The sequence below is a fragment of the Lithobates pipiens genome, unplaced genomic scaffold, assembly GCF_037356315.1.
Source record: "Lithobates pipiens isolate NorthernLeopardFrog02 unplaced genomic scaffold, aLitPip1_a1.2 Scaffold_16, whole genome shotgun sequence".
NCBI classification, from domain to species: Eukaryota; Metazoa; Chordata; class Amphibia; order Anura; family Ranidae; genus Lithobates; species Lithobates pipiens.
Window position 1 is genome coordinate 214,809,600 of NW_027507748.1, and position 18,696 is coordinate 214,828,295.

An 18,696-nucleotide genomic window follows, 5' to 3' on the forward strand; every position below is an offset into this window, starting at 1 on the left:
CAGCATCTCCCCCCGATGACCTGACACATGGCAATAAACAGACTACTGATTCCAGCTAGTCCATCGCTAACAATGCTGTGTCCCCCGCCCGCAGCATTCTACTCTGCTCTGACAAGTTTCTCTTCTTCTGTTACACTGACCTTTCTCCTCCAGAACAGTTCTGTGTCCCCGGTCACAGAATTCTGCTCCACTCTCCTTCGCTTGACTGCTACTTCCTTTGCTTGATCCTCTTTACCTCCAGGTCCTGTGTCCACCGGTCACAGCAGCCGGATGCCTCCTTACAGATGAGGATCTGTATCTTTAGCTCCTTCCTAGAGGTTCCTCCATCCCTCCTCTGCGCACACTGCATCCCCCTCCCACGTGGGGATGAGTGGAACAACACCTCAAACGTCCAGTCTGTCTTTCTGCTCCACAGAACTCCCTCTGAAGCATGTGACCCCAGCTTATACGAGAGGCCTGCCCCCTGCCAATACAGAAAGATAATTGGTCAGGGCTCCCCACATGAGTTGCCTGCCACTCACTTCTCAAGTCCCACCTCTCTTCCAGAACAATCCATCTGAAAGCAGAGACGGCATCTCTGAGCCAATGTACGGGTGGCCACCCCCCCCCCCCCCCACTACACTAGACACTTCCAGTGCCAAATCACAACAACCAGGCCTGAAATGAAACACAGGCCTGGCTAAATTTACCTGCACTTGGGCCCTGAGCTAGAAAAATACTACTTTAGTACCTACCTTTAGGTAGAGGGGGCTACATTCATAATAAAGAAAATATTTTTTTTTTCTGTTACCAATTTTGTTCCTTTTAGAAGAATCCTTCCTGGACTCTCTAGTCCCCCCCCCCCCCTTTTTTTCTCTTATATGCTAGTTTGATTCAGAGGAACACACCAGTTTCCTGATTTATATGCAACCAGGTGAATGGTATTTGTTACTGGACTGTGGAGTTGCTATCCAATCCTCCCATTCCCAGAAACATACACTAGGCTTTTTTGCAATAGGCGTACATTGATTGGTTTGCGCAAAAGTTATAGCGTCTACAAAATAGGGGATATATTTATGGCATTTTTATTATTTTTACTAGTAATGGCGGCGATCTGCAATTTTTAGCTGAACTGCAACATTGCGGCGGACAGATCGGACACTTTTGACACTTTTTTGGGACCTTTGACATTTATACAACTATCAGAGCTAAAAATAACCATTGATTACTGTGTAAATGTCACTGGCAGGGAAGGGGTTAACACTAGGGGGGCGATCAAGGGGTTAAATGTGTTCTCTAGGTGTGTTCTAACTGTAGGAGGGATGGTCTTATTGGAACATGACAGAGATCACTGTTCCCGATCACTGGGAACAGTAGATCCCTGTCATGTCACCTGTCAGAACAGGGGAATCACCTTCTTTACAAAGGCAGTTCCCCATTCTGCCTCTTTAATAGGCGATTGCAGGTCGCTGGTGGACATCGAGTCCGCTCGACCCAGGGGCATGTTACCGCAGCGCGCAGAGGACGCACGCCATCTGTAGCGCCCTCCTGCTCGCTGTCACGACTGCGTGAGCCGCTGTACAGCTACAGCGATTCGTGCAGGAGAGCCGACCTGCCGCCGTATAACGGTGGAGGCTGGTTGGCAAGCGGTTCCATTTCATGTACTGTAAAAATGCTAATAAAACGCTAACGCTACTAAAATGCTATTACAAGCTGGCACAAAATCTTAGCTTCTTTCATTTAGTGTTTTTTACTAGCATTTTTTGAGCTTATAAAATGTTATGCAATACAACTTATGTTTTTCAACCACTTTTCAACAAAACTTCGTGCCATTCTATGCAGAATGAAAATCACATATATCTTCTCATATGCTCTAGAGGTTGTTTTGTTTCCACCTTTGTAATTAAAATATGTTGTAAACTCTTTACATGTTCCAATATACAGTACACTGGTAACCACTAAAGATTTTTTTTTTTTTTTTTTACAAAAAAACTAAACTTAACACTTGGATGGAAAAGCAAATGCCTGAGATACAAATTTCTACTGAAAAAAGGAAGAAAAAAAATAACTGTTTTTAATCCCGCACGTTAATAAATGCTGTAAGCATTGTTTTCTACACTAATTATACAAGGTACTGCTGAACAACAAGGGTGGAAGGTAGTTTGGGGAACTTTATAAATTACTAACACAAGATTGTTTAGGTATGTGTGGAAAGATTCTATGCTTTTCAAATCTTAGTATCAAAACGAAACAAAAATACATAATTTTTTGTGGACTATACACCAATATGACATGTTATTGTTGCTTTAAAATGTTACCCTTTTTCTTTACAGTGAAGGTGATTGGTGGGAAGCTCGATCTCTGCGCACTGGAAAGACAGGATATATTCCCAGTAACTATGTCGCACCACTGAATTCAATACAAGCTGAAGAGTAAGTGCAATGATTGTATATGTCAAATGTACATCATTTTTAATGTTTTAATTTTTGAACTTTTTGTTTGGAAAAATAGATCTTTTTACTTAGTAATAGGTAGCCAACACTGGCTTGGTCCCGGTATACTGTTATGCCCTGTACACAAAAAACTTGGATTGTTTTTCCGACGGAATTCTGCTCAAGCTTGGCTTGCAAACACACGGTCACACAAAAGTTCTCTGAACTTTTGACCGCCAAGAACGCGGTGGCGTACAACACTACTACGAGCCAAGAAAATGAAGTTCAATGCTTTTGAGCATGCGTCAAATTGTTTCCGAGCATGCGTAGGAATATTGCGCGTCGGAATTTGTACAGATGATCGGAATTTCCAATCTGAACTTTTTCCAGCCAAAAAATTGAGGACATGCTCTCAATCTTTTGTTGCCTGAAATTCCACCAGCAAAAGTCAGATCGAGCATACACACAATCATATTTTTCGACCAAAAGCACAGTAAAGTCAGTAAAGCTAATCATACAGAAATATGATGTATTGGAAGGCTTTTAGAGCTTCAGAAAATGTGTTGCTCATCCAGCATGCACAATAGTCATTCAGTATGTTGTAAGCAATCTCAACACTAGTATCTCAGAAATGGTAAGGTGGATTGCTAAGTACTTTCTATTCATCTTTGTATTATTCCCAGAACAACAGATGACACTTTTTTAACCTGCTGGATGCATAGTCATATGCATGATCCTTTCTAAAGTCTGCCAATAGAAATATTTATGCTACTTACCAATTTTTGCATGAGTGCACTGAAATTGTTGCTATTGTGTTACAGTCTCAATCCTTGCATGACCACAATCATTTATTGATCACCTGGTCTTACTGTAACCATCTGTTTAGCACTGTAATCAGTTCAAGAGATGTAAGTGGAATCAACCTCAGCTCAATCCTAGATTCTAGTGGGTTCAAGTGACAATTCCCACGTCTGTTGATACCAGCAGGTGGTAATAGGCAAGCCAACTCAATTAAATAAGCAGTTGGCAGAATTGGATATTTTTTAATCAATTTCTATTGTTCTCCCCCAGAATGCAATGAAATTGGGATGTCTAGATATACTTCCTTTTCTGAGCATTCTAGTTTATATGAATATCAGCATTAAATTAATATTTTGAAGGTTGGACAATAACCCCTTTTATGTTTGTTATATGGATTAAAGCAACATTATGACTGGCTGCTATTAATTACAAATTAGAGCAAAACTTAAATGTTTGTAGCATAATTGTGGCTGAAGACAAAAAACGAAATAAAAAATTTGATGGGAAAAATCGCTCTTTCTACAAAGAGTCAACATCACTTCTCCCCATTTTTCTAACATTGACGTGCATGTGAACCTATTTAAACCCATAAACAAAAATGAATTAGAGTGTAACTTAGCTGTCCTTAGATGAGGCTGAACGAGTTTTCTCTTTTCTGGCTTTTTTCCCCCTTCATTTATACCTGGTGATCCTGCCAGTAGTCCACATCCTGTTGTTGGGGGATAATGCTCTGTATCTATGTGAGTTTAAAGTTCTGCTTCCATGGTGGTTGAAGCATGCTCCCAATGTCTGACCACCTAATGTCAATAGACATTGGGGGTTATTTCCAAAAGGCAAATCCACGTTGCACTGCAAGTGCACTTGAAAGTGCAATCGCTCTAAATCTAAGAGGTAGATCTGAAATGAGTGAAAGCTCTGCTGATTAGCATCCAATCATGTGCAAGCTAAAATGCTGGGGGGTTTTTCCCTGCATGTCCCCCTTGGATCCACAGCGACTTTACTTCCAAGTGCACTTTCAAGTGCACTTACAGTGCAAAGTGGATTTTCCTTTAGTAAATAGCCCCCGTTGCTTCCTTTTACAGGCATACCCACTTTTATTTTATTTACTAAAGCTGGAATGTGCAAAATCAGGCTCCCTTCTGAAAGAAACCAATGAGCTTCCAGATTTTATTACCAAAGCTTAACTGAACAAGCTGGGGTTAGAAGCTCATTGGTTTCTAAGCAGAAGTGAGCCTGATTTTGCACTTTCCAGCTTTAGTTAATAATACCTATTGTGTACTTAAAAGTGGGGTATGCCTGTATTTATACCTTGGATCCTGCTTGTAGTCCACGTCCTATTCTTGGGTGACAATGCTCACTCACTTTACTGTATCTACGCGAGTTTGAAGTTCTCACGCTTCCATGGTGGTTTAAGTATGTCCCCTTGTCTGACCACCTAATAACAATAGACAGCCTATGAGCGAAGTCCTAATTGCATGGTTTCTAGACTTTTCATCCTTCTCTACAGTGCTGGATTCTACGGGACTGTCCAAGGATTTTATCAAAATCCCGTCACCGCCTGGGGCCAGGACATGTCCCTCTGCTGCGTAGCAGCAGCTTTCATCAAACATTGTCTTGCTGACAGTGTCTTGTCATATTTTGCCACGGATGTCACTTTCAGAGCCAGCTGTACTGTAGAAAGGAGAGTCAGTTTTTTTTGGAGTAAAGCATTGGTACACTCACCTTTACGCAGCAAGGTCTTCCTGCAGTCTAATGAGAACCTCCAGGTCCAGAGAAAGCTGACATCCTTCAGTATGGGGTGGGTTGTAAGGCATAATGGGTGCAAGGTGGAAGTTATTGGGCGCCAGACACTTCTTGAATGCAAAAGAGATGTTTATTTCTCTTACAAACTTTTAAAGGGGAGAAAGGGTTTGTACCAGGACACCCTTGAGTAGTTGCAAGTTCAATTAGCAGACTCCAAAACTTCAATAAGAAGACGGCCATGCAGGGAAAGGCCTCAAGCAAGAAGCTACATCTGCACGTGCAGGAATGCTATCGCCTATGGCAACAGTCTTTAACAGTTCCTAACACAAAATGTAACATTTCTTTCACCTAAAATACAATTTCATACCTCCCAACATTTTGAGATGGGAATAAGGGACACCTACTAACAAATGTATGTAGGCATAGGACACGTCCCCTGCCACACCCCCTTAAAGGAGAATTGATTCCTTTAACGACACACACTTTTTGCCACACGTTGTCTCCTTTTTAGACTTTCCCACTTTCTCACCTTCTGATGCTGGGAGCTAAGCCTACAGTTCTGCTTTTTCAAGCACAATGCATGATAACTACTCTTAACTGGGGTAATAACATTCTGTTGTGATCATTCTTCTTTGTAGGTGGTATTTTGGTAAACTTGGTAGGAAAGATGCAGAAAGACAACTCCTGGGTGAAGGTAACACGCAAGGTAGCTACTTGATCAGAGAAAGTGAAACTACAAAAGGTGAGTTCCAGTTGTTTTAAGAAATAAACTGTTTTCGGGGCTTCAGAATACAGTGCTTTGTGTGGGGTTTTTCAACATGTAAGCTCAAGCATTAAAGAGGAATTCTAGGTATTGGTACGGTATCTTATACATAGTTACATTGGTAACTAGCGGCTGCCCTGAACACAGTTTCAACATGCGCACCATTCAGAGAATGCTTTGCACTTTCTGAATGAATGCAAAGCGTTCTTTGATTGAATGAGGTGGAGAGGCAGGGCCATGATTTCACACTCTCCACCTTTGCATTTATTCAATGCAAGGCATTCTTTGAATGGCTCCCATGCCAAGCGGCCAACCTCCTGTGTTGCATCAGGGCAGCCGCTTGATGTAGAACTCAGAAGCAAGTTGAAATCACTGGACTAGTAGTGGCTAAAGTGATTTCTAGCTTCCAAGGACATTGACCAAGTATGGTATATGCAAAGTTACTTTGATCCATGTAACTATGTATAAAATATCCACACCTGAAATTCCTATTTAAATTTTTTTTTGTGTGTGTTCTGTAAAAATGAACTGTATTGAGTGTAAAAGAATGAAGCAGATACTCCTTAGGATGTCTGTTGGTTGAAGCTTGGCCTTGCTGTGCCTTATGTGCCCCATTATGCAAATGACCTTGTATTGTGATGGGGTTAAATTGTTTATAAACTTAAAAAAAATTTAAAAAATGTAACCATCTCTTCAAGGTTCCATGGTCAGTGTAAAGCCCCCATCCCTCCGCAATAGTAAATAATGTTAATGAACCCAGCTGAGGAAAGTGATGTAATGCTGCAGGGTGTGTAATTGCATTCCATTAGCTTGGAAATGCAGACACTTGGCAGCAAACGTCACTTCCGACAATGATGTCATATCCGATGTACACATGCCCACCTGTGGGTCTATGAATCGCGATGAAAGGAAAAGTGATCATGTGACCTGCACTTTTGCAGCAGAAAACAGATATGCCAGAATTTTTTTTTTTTGCATTTTAACCACTTCAACTCCAGAAGGATTTACCCCCTTCCTGACCAGAGCATTTTTTCCAATTCCGCACTGCATCAATTTAGCTGACAATTGTGCAGTCGTGCGACGTTGTAACCAAACAAAATTGACATAATTTTTTTCCCACAAATCGAGCTCTTTTGGTGGTATTTTAGCACCTCTGTGGTTTTTGTTATTTGTGCTATAAACAAAAAAAACTGTGACAATTTTGAAAAAAAAAGCAATATTTTTTACTTTTTGCTACAATAAATATCCCCCAAAAAATATATTAAAAAAAAGTGTTTTTTTTCCTCAGTTTTAAGTTGATATGTATTCATCTACATATTTTTGGTAAAAAATAAAATAAATACATAAAAAAAAAAAAACACAATAACCGTGTATTGATTGGTTTGCGCAAAAGTTATAGCGTCTACAATATAGGGGATAAATTTATGGCATTTTTATTACGAATTGTTTTTTTTTTACTAGTAATGGCGGCGATCTGCGATTTTTATCGAGACTGCAACATTATGGGGGACACATCAGACACTTTTGACACTATTTTGAGACCATTGTCATTTATACAGCAATTAGCTACTGATTACTGTATAAATGACAATGGCAGGGAAGGGGTTAAACACTAGGGGGCGATCACAGGGTTAAGCGTGTCCTAGGAAGTGATTCTAACGGGGGGGGGGGGGGCGCTACCACTGACATGGCAGAGAGCAGTAGATCCCTGTCATGTCACTAGGCAGAACAGGGAAATGCCTTATTTACATAGGCATCTCCCCGTTCTGCCTCTCTATCTCACGATCGCAGGCTGCTGGCGAACAGAGTTTGCGGGACATGTGTGCCAGCAAGGCAGCAAATTCAAAGGAACGTACAGGTACATGACGTATATGTGTGTTCAGTGGTCGGTAAGTGGTTACATGGAACACTGAATTGTTCATGTGTATCTATTTAATAATGTTTACAGGAGTGATAAAGTTTATAACTACTTTAACATAATACTGAAGGGAAACTTTTTTTTTCTCCATTTTTGATAAGGGAGGCTTGTAACCTTCGGTTCCTGATATGCGACTATGCCCAGACCCAGCTCTTACAGCCTCATAGCGATATTTTTGCAGTGTGAGATTAAGACTCTGCTGTGACAAATGCGGATATAAGATTCCTGCCCTCTTCACTAACTCATGACACAGGACTGGCCAATCTCACTTACGTAACAATGCCACTCTCAGCTGCACCCTGCATAAAGATTTTCTAGCTTGGGGGGACCAAGGGACAGCTTAGTATGCAGAATAAAAGATGATAAAAACATAATAAAAACACTCATTTGAATGGTGAAAAGGCGACAATATGTATATATAGATACATATAGACCATGTACATATATATTTGTGGGGAGATTATCTCATGAGGATCTCCTTTTCTGAATGACAGTCAGCAAACAGGCACTTTCTTAAAAAATCTGGCAGGTTTATTTGCAGGAGGTTTGCAAAGTAAAAACAAACAAACAGTAAATTAAATCCTTGCCATCCTGTGCTAACTAAACAAATAGTCTCCTCTCTATACAGTGCAGGGCTGGTCCCCGTCACCCACAAAACATACAGAAAAGAAAACCTTTTTTAGTCCAACAACCAGAGCTCCTCTCACTCAGGTTCCTTCCTGAGTCTCAAAACCAGAACCCTGCTGTCCTTTCTTCCTGGATATTAAAAGTCCAGCTGACTGCGGACTCCAGTAGACCAGAACATCCGGACTGGAAACCCAGCCTGCCACAGAGGCTGGAAAAACCGGGCCGGATTCTGGTTTAGTCCCTTACTATGGAACGAATGCGAGGTGAAATGTACCTATTATCATGTATCTCACCTTGCATACCGTCACTATATATATATATATATGATATATATATATATATATATATATATAGTATCTCACAAAAGTGAGTACACCCTTCACATTTTTGTAAATATTCTATAATATCTTTTCATGTGACAACACTGAAGAAATGACACTTTGCTACAATGTAAAGTAGTGAGTGTACAGCTTGTATAACAGTGTAAATTTGCTGTCCATTCAAAATAACTCAACATCAACTCAACACACAGCCATTAATGTCTGGCAACAAAAGTGAGTACACCCCTAATTGAAAATATCCAAATTGGTGCCAATTAGCCATTTTCCCTCCCCAGTATCATGCAACTCGTTAGTGTTACAAGGCCTCAGGGGTGAATGGGGAGCAGGTGTGTTAAATTAGGTGTTATCGCTCTCACTCTCTCATACTGGTCACTGGAAGCTCAACAGGGCACCTCATGGCAATGAACTCTCTGAGGATCAGAAAAAAAAAGTAGCTCTACAAAAAGATGGCCTAGGCTATAAGAAGATTGCCAAGACCCTGAAACTGAGCTGCAGCATGGTGGACAAGACCATACAGTGATTTAACAGGACAGGTTCCACTCAGAACAGGCCTTGCCATGGTCGACCAAAGAAGTTCAGTGCACACGCTCAGCATCATATCCAGAGGTTGTCTTTGGGAAATAGACGTATGAGTGCTGCCAGCATTGCTGCAGAGGTGGAAGGGGTGAGGGGTCAGCCTGTCAGTGCTCAGACCATACGCTGCACACTGCATGAAATTTTTTTGCATGGCTGTCATCCCAGAAGGTAGCCTCTTCTAAAGATGATGCACAAGAAAGCTCGTAAACAGTTTGCTGAAGACAAGCACACGAAGTGCATGGATTACTGGAACCATGTCCTGTGGTCTAATGAGACCAAGATAAACGTATTTGGTTCAGATGGTGTCAAGCGTGTGTGGTGGCAAGCAGGTGAGGAGTACAAAGACAAGTGTGACTTGCCTACAGTCAAGCATAGTGGTGGGAATGCCATGGTCTGGGGCTGCATGAATACTGCCAGTACTGGGGAGCTCCAGTTCATTGAGGGAACAATGAATGCCAACATGTACTGTGACATACTGAAGCAGAGCATGATCCCCTCCCTTCGGAGACTGGGCGGTAGGGCAGTATTCCAACATGATAACGACCACAAACACACCTCCAAGATGACCACTGCCTTATTAAAGAAGCTGAGGGTAATAGTGATGGACTGGCCAAGCATGTCTCCAGACCTAAACCCTATTGAGCATCTGTGGGGCATCCTAAAATGAAAGGTGGAGGAGTGCAAGGTCTCTAACATCCTCCAGCTCCATGATGTCATCATGGAGGAGTGGAAGAGGACTCCAGTGGCAACCTGTGAAGCTCTGGTGAACTCCATAACCAAGACTGTTAAGGCAGTGCTGTAAAATAATGGCGGCCACACAAAATATTGACACTTTGGCCCCAATTTGGACATTTTCACTTAGGGGTGTACTCACTTTTGTTGCCAGCAGTTTAGACATGAATGTCTGTGTTATCAGTTATTTTAAGGGCACAGTACTGTTATACAAGCTGTACACTCACTGCTTTACATCATAGCAGTGTGTCATTTCTTCAGTGTTGAAAAGATATAATAAAATATTTACAAAAATGTGAGGGGTGTACTTTAGTAAGATACTGTGTGTGTGTGTGTGTGTGTGTGTGTGTGTGTGTGTGTGTGTGTGTGTGTGTGTGTGTGTGTGTGTGTGTGTGTGTGTGTGTGTATATATATATATATACGCACACATACACACATGCACATGACACGTATCCATCCGCAATGCATGCGTGGAGATCACAAATGTATGCATAAATACACCTGAACATACACATATGTACACATATATTCAAACATGAAACGCTACAGCGAAAAAAAGCCTCCTCAATGGAATAAGTTGACATAAATGCAAATATAAATATAAACTATAATACATAAACGCACGTATATATACGCACATGTATATGCATATGCAGAGTTAGCCAAACTTGTATGGACATACACACAGACTCATGCAATGAGAAAAGATGAATGGGTTAAATTGGTGGTGTAAGTGGAAGTGATGGTATAGGGAACAGTACGAAATTGACTGGCTGCATGATGCTATAGTGACACAAAGTTATGAATACTGATACACCGTAACAGAGTTACTTGGTTTACTATGTAAAATGTATCAGTTTCAAGATAACGGTGTCAAAGAAACTGGTGGTATGGAGGAGGTAAAGCCGAATAATACCTACCTCAGCACCGTAAGGAAAAAATAGATACAGATGTTGTCATCTATTGATAGTTAATGTTGGTCTACAAGACCTACAAAGACAACAATGACATAAATGAATGGAACCTGTTAGGAATAACCAGGTATAGTGGCCAAGTATAGTAATATATTGCAGTCTCAATAGAGCTTATGGGCATAGGTGGGAATGAAAATAGCCATCCATATTACTGACCTACCCACTGGCTGGTTTAGATGCTACCCTTTGTGGTCAGTGGCTACATGCCCAAATCATTCCTTGGTTGAATCTGCGTTCCTCCTGCCAAGATGCTGTATGGTGCTGTGTATAGTCCTATGTCGGATTGCAGCCATGCAGCACTTTAGCGGCGTTCGTCCTTATAATCAGGACTGGTGCAAGGATTTTTCACACCCTAGGCAAAACCTAATTTCGTCGCCCCCGTTGGCTCCACCCCTGACCCCCACCCCCTTTGCCCTGCCCTGTGACAGAAGGTGGCGCTTTTCAGGAAACATGGGCTCTGCTTCCTTTAGCACGGGCTCCAGTGCTGCACTGCGCCTCTAAATACACTACCAGTTGGATGGAGCAGCTGCCTGATACTGATATAGTTACATGCTGCAGCCTGAAGACGCAGAGGGAAACCAGTGGCCGGGTGCCCCTAGGCAGCAGTGCGCCCTAGGCGGTTGCCTAGTTTGCCTAGTGGTAGCATTGGCCCTGCTTATAATGATAGCATTTGGAGGGACAGAGATGGTCGGCTCCATGGAGCGGCCATGTGACATGCACGCTGGAACCAGGAAGTGATTTTGCTGGTTGTTGGAACGCACACCGTCATTTGTGTGTCATTTGTGTTCCATAAACAGCACCAGTGTCCAATGGCAAACCCGATCTCCGAACACAGTTTAGGAGTGGGCCTGCATGCATGGTGGCCTATAGGAGGTTAAGCTGTTTCTAACTATATTGTGAAGTGCAGTAAAGAGAGAGGAGCAGATGGAAAAGGTTTTTTTTTTTTTTTAATGAACTACAGTAGGTGTAATCAGGATAAATCTTAGTTCACTTGTAGATAATAAAGGCATTGAAAAAGTTAACTGCAAAAAATAATAATATTAATAATAATAATAATAATAAAATAATATAAAATGAAATAAAATGCAATAAAATGACATGAAATTAAATAAATTAAAATAAAGTAGAATAAGTTAAAATAAAATAAAATAATATACAAAATAATATACAATAAAGTAGTATTTGTTGATTTGGATTATTACTGAACGATTCTGAACTAGGTGATGCTTATGATTTTTGCACTAGTGATAGTATATGCAATGCCACTGCTAGTGCTAATGACAATGATCATTGCTACCAGTGACCACCCGGAGCCGAGGGATGGGTCGGCTTCAGGTGAGGACATTGTGGGCGCCCTGGACAGGTAAGTGTCCTTGTTTTAAAAGTCAGCAGCTGCATTATTTGTAGCTGTTGACTTTTAAATGATTTTTTTTTTATGCAGAGCTTTAATAATGAAAAGGTCAAAAAAGGGTGCAAATAAAAATATTTACAGAAAAGCGGTGTTACAAGCAATAAAGGGATAATAAAACAACAGAGAAATAAAAATTAAAAAAAAGAGTTGAAAAGGAAAGATACTTGCAATGTCCTGGTTTCTGCGTTCAGTCAATGAGCAAGGTTTTATCAGTTCTCAAACTTCACAAATGTTCCTTGTTTGATGGCGAGAACTGTCCAAATGTGGATGCATTCCACTTTTTTTCACATCAAGGGGGGTGTTGAAAGAGACCATCTTACCAATCATCTTGTTTAAGGGGTGATTGCTGGGATGTCACCACGGTCATGACCACATTCCAGATACACTTTTCCATAGGTATTTATATCTCTAAATATCTACAGTTTACAGTTTGCTAACCAGAAGCTTATTGTCCAGTGTAAAATATGCTTCGAAATGAATATAAATATGGCAGGTTTCAGATGTATACATTACCTAGGAGGGATAAGGGGTGCCAGTGGTTCCCCCATATGGTCTGACATAGGGGTGTCTTGACTTGAAATGCTACAAATTAACTGAGGTAAGTAAATATGTCTATATTCCTGGCTGTGCTTTTGCTATTTTAGAAGTTATAGAATATACTGGGATGATGGGTTCTACTGAGAGATAGATATGTGTATTGTACAGATTCAAACTGAGGTATTTATGACCCAACGCCTGGTAAAGGAGAAGTCCAGCCTGAGCTCATTCAGCTGGGCTTCATCTATGGGCCACAGGAGTGCAATTCGTTGTGATCCCTTTTCAGCAGAGAGTGGTCTGAAATCCGCTCTCTGCTGACGTCACACAAGTTAGTCCAGGCACCGCATCATCCTGACTCTGGAAGTCTGGATCCACCAGGTGGCTGGACTGATGGCTGTCTCAGCCTCTCAGTGAACCACTGAGAGGCTGAGATGGCTGCTCTCCGACCCTCCACAGCTCAGTGCTCCATTGAGCCTGGAGGAGCAAAGCAGGAGAATGTCAGAAACCATGAATCAGACTGAGACAGAAGTACAGTTAGATCACACTTGTGTAATAATAATAAAAAAAGGTAAACAGAGTTAACGTAGTCAAAACATAACCAGAGTTCAAGAACTGGAACGGATAGTCAGACAAGCAAAAACATCAGGGAGCCAGAGAAGAACAGCAAGCAGGATCTGAAGCCAGAAGGAATGTCAGCCAAGCAAGTCTTTAACAGGAACACAGGAGAGCTTCTCTAGAGATGTGACCAAGGCAGAGATCAACTGGACTGGACAGCTTAAGTAGGCAGGACTGACGAGCAAGATATCATCAACAGGTGGGTCACTGTGGAGAGATAGGAGCTGCCAATTAGCTGACAGCTGAGCGACCAGCCTTGAGAAGGAAGGGCTGAGCCCAGCTCTGATAGAGAGCTGCTGATTGACAGTTAGCACCTCTCTGCTCGGGGAGCTGAGAGAACTCAGCCATTGGCGGTTCTCAGTGCAGAGACACTGGTAGTTGTTTGAGATATTTAAAAATTCAGCTTTGCACAGTCAATTACAATTTGTGGGACCAATGCTACATCCACCTAGATAAGTATAATGGGGGGGGGGGGGACCCAGACCCATACTTGTCCTTTAACTCTGTTGTCCCTCAAGCAGGCTAGCTTCACAGTTTTATGGCCCCTGAGATGAGAGATTGATAAGAGATGTCTGCCATGCCACTCAGGGTTGTGGATTGTATGAACTAAAAGGAGGGGGAGAGAGGAAATAGTCACTGTGCTGATGCCCTTCACATGACAATATGGCTGAGATGAGCTGAGACATGAACAAAATGGCTGCTACACACACACAACTATTTGTGTGCCCAGTACACACAACCATTAAACTGCTGCATCTGACTGCTAGTTTTAAGAGATTTGGTGTCAGTACTGTGCTGCTTATTGTTGTTCTTGCTAAAGGCTCTGATATCGGGAAGTAAAGTCCTGACACTACTAGGATGATCACCTCAACACAGAGTCACAGTGAACAAGGCATGGTAAATCAGCAATGGGGAAATGTCAGCTACAGTGAGACCTCATGCAATACTGGTGATTCTTCCATTGCTTTGTGGTTGCCTTTTTCACCACAGCTTAAAAGTTCAGTTCCTCTTTAAAGTTTAATTTGGTTCCATCTTTTCCCTGCACCTTCTAAGGGAATACAAAAGTGACTTTGCCTAAAGCCTTCATTCAGATCTTGCCTTTGAGTTTCCTACAATTAGAAAAATAACATCTGGTTCCTACGGCATATTAAAAATCCAGATTTTACAACACGCTGTAAGAATGCTATCCAATGGAGGAGAGCAGGTGAGTGTGTGCCTGATATAAAAGTTTCTGCAGTTACTCTGTTGCAGTGTCCTGGCAGATGACAGACTGATTTCAGATAAAGCCTGTGCCCAAAATCTGATCAGATCATTGGAAGACATAAGCTGGGCTTAGGCTGCAGACGTTCTGTCTGCTTCATCTGTCCAGGACTCTGCAGCAGGAGATAAGGACAGCCTCTCTGCATATATACCCTAGCCCAGGGGTAAGCACCCCCCCTGCACTGGTGACGCAAGTGGCACACAAAGCCTTTTTTGCCGGCACTCGACTCCCTCCCCATCAGCAGAGCAGTGCAGGGAAGTGTCAGTGAGACGCTAATGCATCCCAAAGTCAGAATTCCCCACACCACACCTGCACTGAGGGGGAGGCACTGGGCCCCCACATATTGTAAAAGATGGGAAACATTGTTTGGTTCTCTATCTTTGCTGTAGCCGTGATCATAAGCTTTAGTGATGGGGAACAGATTGGGTGCAGTTCTGCTGGGGAGGCGGTCCCTGTTTCCAGGAGGAGGAGGACTGCCTTGGCCACTGCTAAAGCCAACCACAGTCCTGCTAGAGCCACCCACCATCTGGAGGAAGATGACTCGCTTGGTTGCCACTACCAATCTCAGAAAGAAAGGATTTCACTGTGATTGAGAAAATCACAATTGGGTGACAGTTTGTGGAATTACTGGTGAGCTTCTGGGAACTTTGTTGAAATTATTCCTGAACCTTACTGCTTACTACTGAACCCCTGCACGTTGTGTCCCTTTAAGCCACAGCCAGTATTTAGAGCAATGAAAATCACACCCAACTTTTCCTGTGGTGCAGAGCGATGCACTTTTTCTCAGATGTGGGGGCCAAACCTATGATCCTGCACACAAGCCCACTGCTTTCAGAAAATGCCCCTGACTTGAGCTCATCATTGTGCATCCATTCCAAATGCTTGTATGAGACATCCCATACATCCCATACATCCCTTACATCCCATACATCCCTTACATCCCATACATCCCATACATCACATACATCACATACAGCCCATACAAACATTTGGTCTGGATGCGAGAGGTGGATCAGCAGGATGAGTGTGCTAGGACAAGTAGATGTGTCTCATCTTCCTTACACCACTCTACATATTACGCATATCATGAGCGGGGGGGGGGGGGGGTACAGTGGTGGGGAAAATTAGCAGGAGGGATTCAGAGGTGGAACAGAAGAGCAGGAGGGTACAGCTGTGGGGCAGATGTGCTGGGAGGTACAGTGGTGGAAGAGATGAGAAGGGGGTTCAGCAGTGGGACAGAAGAGCAGAGGGGTACAGTGAGGGATTCAGAGGTGGAACAGAAGAGCAGAGGGGTAGAGCAGTGGGGCAGATGTGAAAGGAGGTGTATTGGTGGGGAAGATGAGCAGGGGGTTACAGTGGTGGGGCAGGAGAGCAGGGGGAACAGTGGTGGGGCAGATGTGCAGTAGGTACATTGGTGGGGCAGATGAGAAAGTAGGTTACAGTGGTGCGGCAGATAAGCAGATGGGTTTAGTCAGGGCCGTCTTTAATATTGATTGGACCCTGGGCAAAAATTTTCTTGGCCCCCCCCCCCGCATGCAGTTTTGCTCTAAACCTGCTCTGAGACATACGATAAATAACAGCTAGACTCAAAATCAGTTTACTGAATCAGATCAGGCAACTATTGTGATTGGTTGCCAGAGGTTACAGTGTATCATTACCGCTCAGTGACTGGTTGTTAGAGGTTACAGCACACATTATGGCTCACTCATTAGTTGCTAGAGGTTACAGCACATGATTTCTGCTTGTTGATTGGTTGCTAGAGATTACTGTGGCTATGACCTCATGGGGGCATGATATACATACCAATGCCGCTGGCTTCCACTATTTACATATGAATTCTGCAGGTGAGTCATCTGTACACAACAAGAAGGCAGATCTGGGCAGCATTAGTAGCAGCACTTCACACTCAAGGGGCAAGGAAATTTAATCCAGGATAGTTGGCAAGTATGAGGCAGCTGCTTTGGGCCCCACAACAATGACAGGGCCCAGGGCAGCTGCCCCTTTTGCCCTGCCTTAAAAATGGCCCTGGGTTTAGTGTTAGGACAGATAAGAAGGTGATTCAGTAGTGAGACAGAAGAGCATGGGTAAACAGCAGTGGAACAGATTTGCAGGGAGATACAGTGGTGGGACAGATGAGAAAAGGGGTACATTGATAGGGCAGATGAGCAGGGGGGTTACAGTGGTGGCACAGAAGAGCAAGGTGGTACAGTGGTGGGAAAGAAAAGCAGGGGCTACAGTGATGGGGTAGATGAGCAGGGGGTTACAGTGGTAGGACAGATGAGCAGAGGGGTTCAATGTTGGGCCAGATGAGCAGAGGGTTATAGCGGTGGGGCAAAGGAGCAGAGGGTACAGAGGTGGGACAGATGTGCAGAGGGGTGCAGAGGAGAAAGGAGGTACATCAATGGAACACATGAGCAGGGTTTTACAGTAGTGTGGCAGAAGAGCTGGGGGAACAGAGGTGGGACAGATGTGCAGGAGGCACATTGGTGGGGCAGATGAGAAAGGGGGTTACAGTGGTGGGGCAGATGAGAATATCGTTCAGTGGTGGCGCAGATGTGCATGGAGGTACAGTGGTGGGGCAGATGAGAAAGGGGGAACATTTGTGGGGAAGATGAGCAGGGGGTTACAGTGGTGGGACAGAAGAGCGGGGTGGTACAGTGGTGGGGCAGATGTACAGGGGGCTACAGTGGTGGGACATATGAGCAAGGGGGTACAGAGGTGGGGCAGATGTGCAGGGTAGTAGAGTGGTGGGGCAGATCTACAGGGTAGTACAGTGGTGGGGCAGATGAGCAGGGTTTTACAGTAGTGTGGCAGAAGAGCTGGGGGAACAGAGGTGGGACAGATGTGCAGGAGGCACATTGGTGGGGCAGATGAGAAAGGGGGTTACAGTGGTGGGGCAGATGAGAATATCGTTCAGTGGTGGCGCAGATGTGCATGGAGGTACAGTGGTGGGGCAGATGAGAAAGGGGGAACATTTGTGGGGAAGATGAGCAGGGGGTTACAGTGGTGGGACAGAAGAGCGGGGTGGTACAGTGGTGGGGCAGATGTACAGGGGGTTACAGTGGTGGGACATATGAGCAAGGGGGTACAGAGGTGGGGCAGATGTGCAGGGTAGTAGAGTGGTGGGGCAGATGTACAGGGTAGTACAGTGGTGGGGCAGATGTGCAGGGTAGTACAGTGCTGGGGCAGATGTGCAGGGGGTTACAGTGGTGGGGCAATGCTCCTTTAAGGGGAGCGTGTCGGTGTGGTGTCCTTTGCCTACTTGCCGTTGCTAATAGGTGTCCCTCATTCCCATCTCAGAATGTTGGGAGGTATGGAGGGAGAGTGGTGGGATAGCTTTTATCTCTTCCTCTTGGCGCCAAGGGACTCTATGTGAGCACAGCTGCCTGAGTGCGCACACATCAGCCAACCCAGCAGGGACTGGATCTTGAGGCTTAGGAGTGGTGCAGAGCCACACAGACCACAGCATCGCATCTGCACCATTACCATCAGTGTCCTCCCACCCTCTTCTTCCCTCACCAGTGGCATTCTGCGGAGAGACAGAGGGCGCTCACTTCTACAGTGAAAATTTACAACCGCACCGCAGGGACTGTTGAGAGGGCTCACTGCCCATTGTTCACACTGCTTGCAGGGACTGTGCAATAGAGGCAGTTTATATGGATACCGTATCTATGCTGCATGCTGGTTTACCAAGACCGTTGTTAAGTGCACCAATGCTTCCTAAAGAGCCCCAACTATAACTGGCAGAATAACAACATAAAGGACTCCCCAACCACCACCAGGCCATCCTACTAGCCCTTGTCTATTATTCATTTAGCAGGTACCTCCTCCCTTTGAGCCTAGGCCTAGCATAATCCTCAGTAATGCACCTTGGCAGTATGGCCTCCTGAGCGCAGTTAATTAAGTTACATTACTGTCCATGGCTGCCCTCTGGTGATCATGTTACTGTCTACATTGATCTGGTGCAAAGGATCATCTTATGCCTA

The 18,696-nt window shown here is 43.8% G+C and overlaps 1 protein-coding gene across 2 annotated transcripts in view; it reads left to right on the top strand.

Moving 5' to 3' along the window:
- The window catches only part of FGR (FGR proto-oncogene, Src family tyrosine kinase), a 211,452-nt gene that overhangs the window by 132,448 nt on the left and 60,308 nt on the right, over positions 1-18,696 (top strand). For both annotated transcript variants that reach the window (XM_077481011.1, XM_077481012.1), the window contains exons 5-6: positions 2,313-2,411; positions 5,594-5,697. In XM_077481011.1, coding sequence (XP_077337137.1) covers positions 2,313-2,411; positions 5,594-5,697 — 203 coding nt within the window. The remainder of the gene's footprint in view (positions 1-2,312; positions 2,412-5,593; positions 5,698-18,696) is intronic.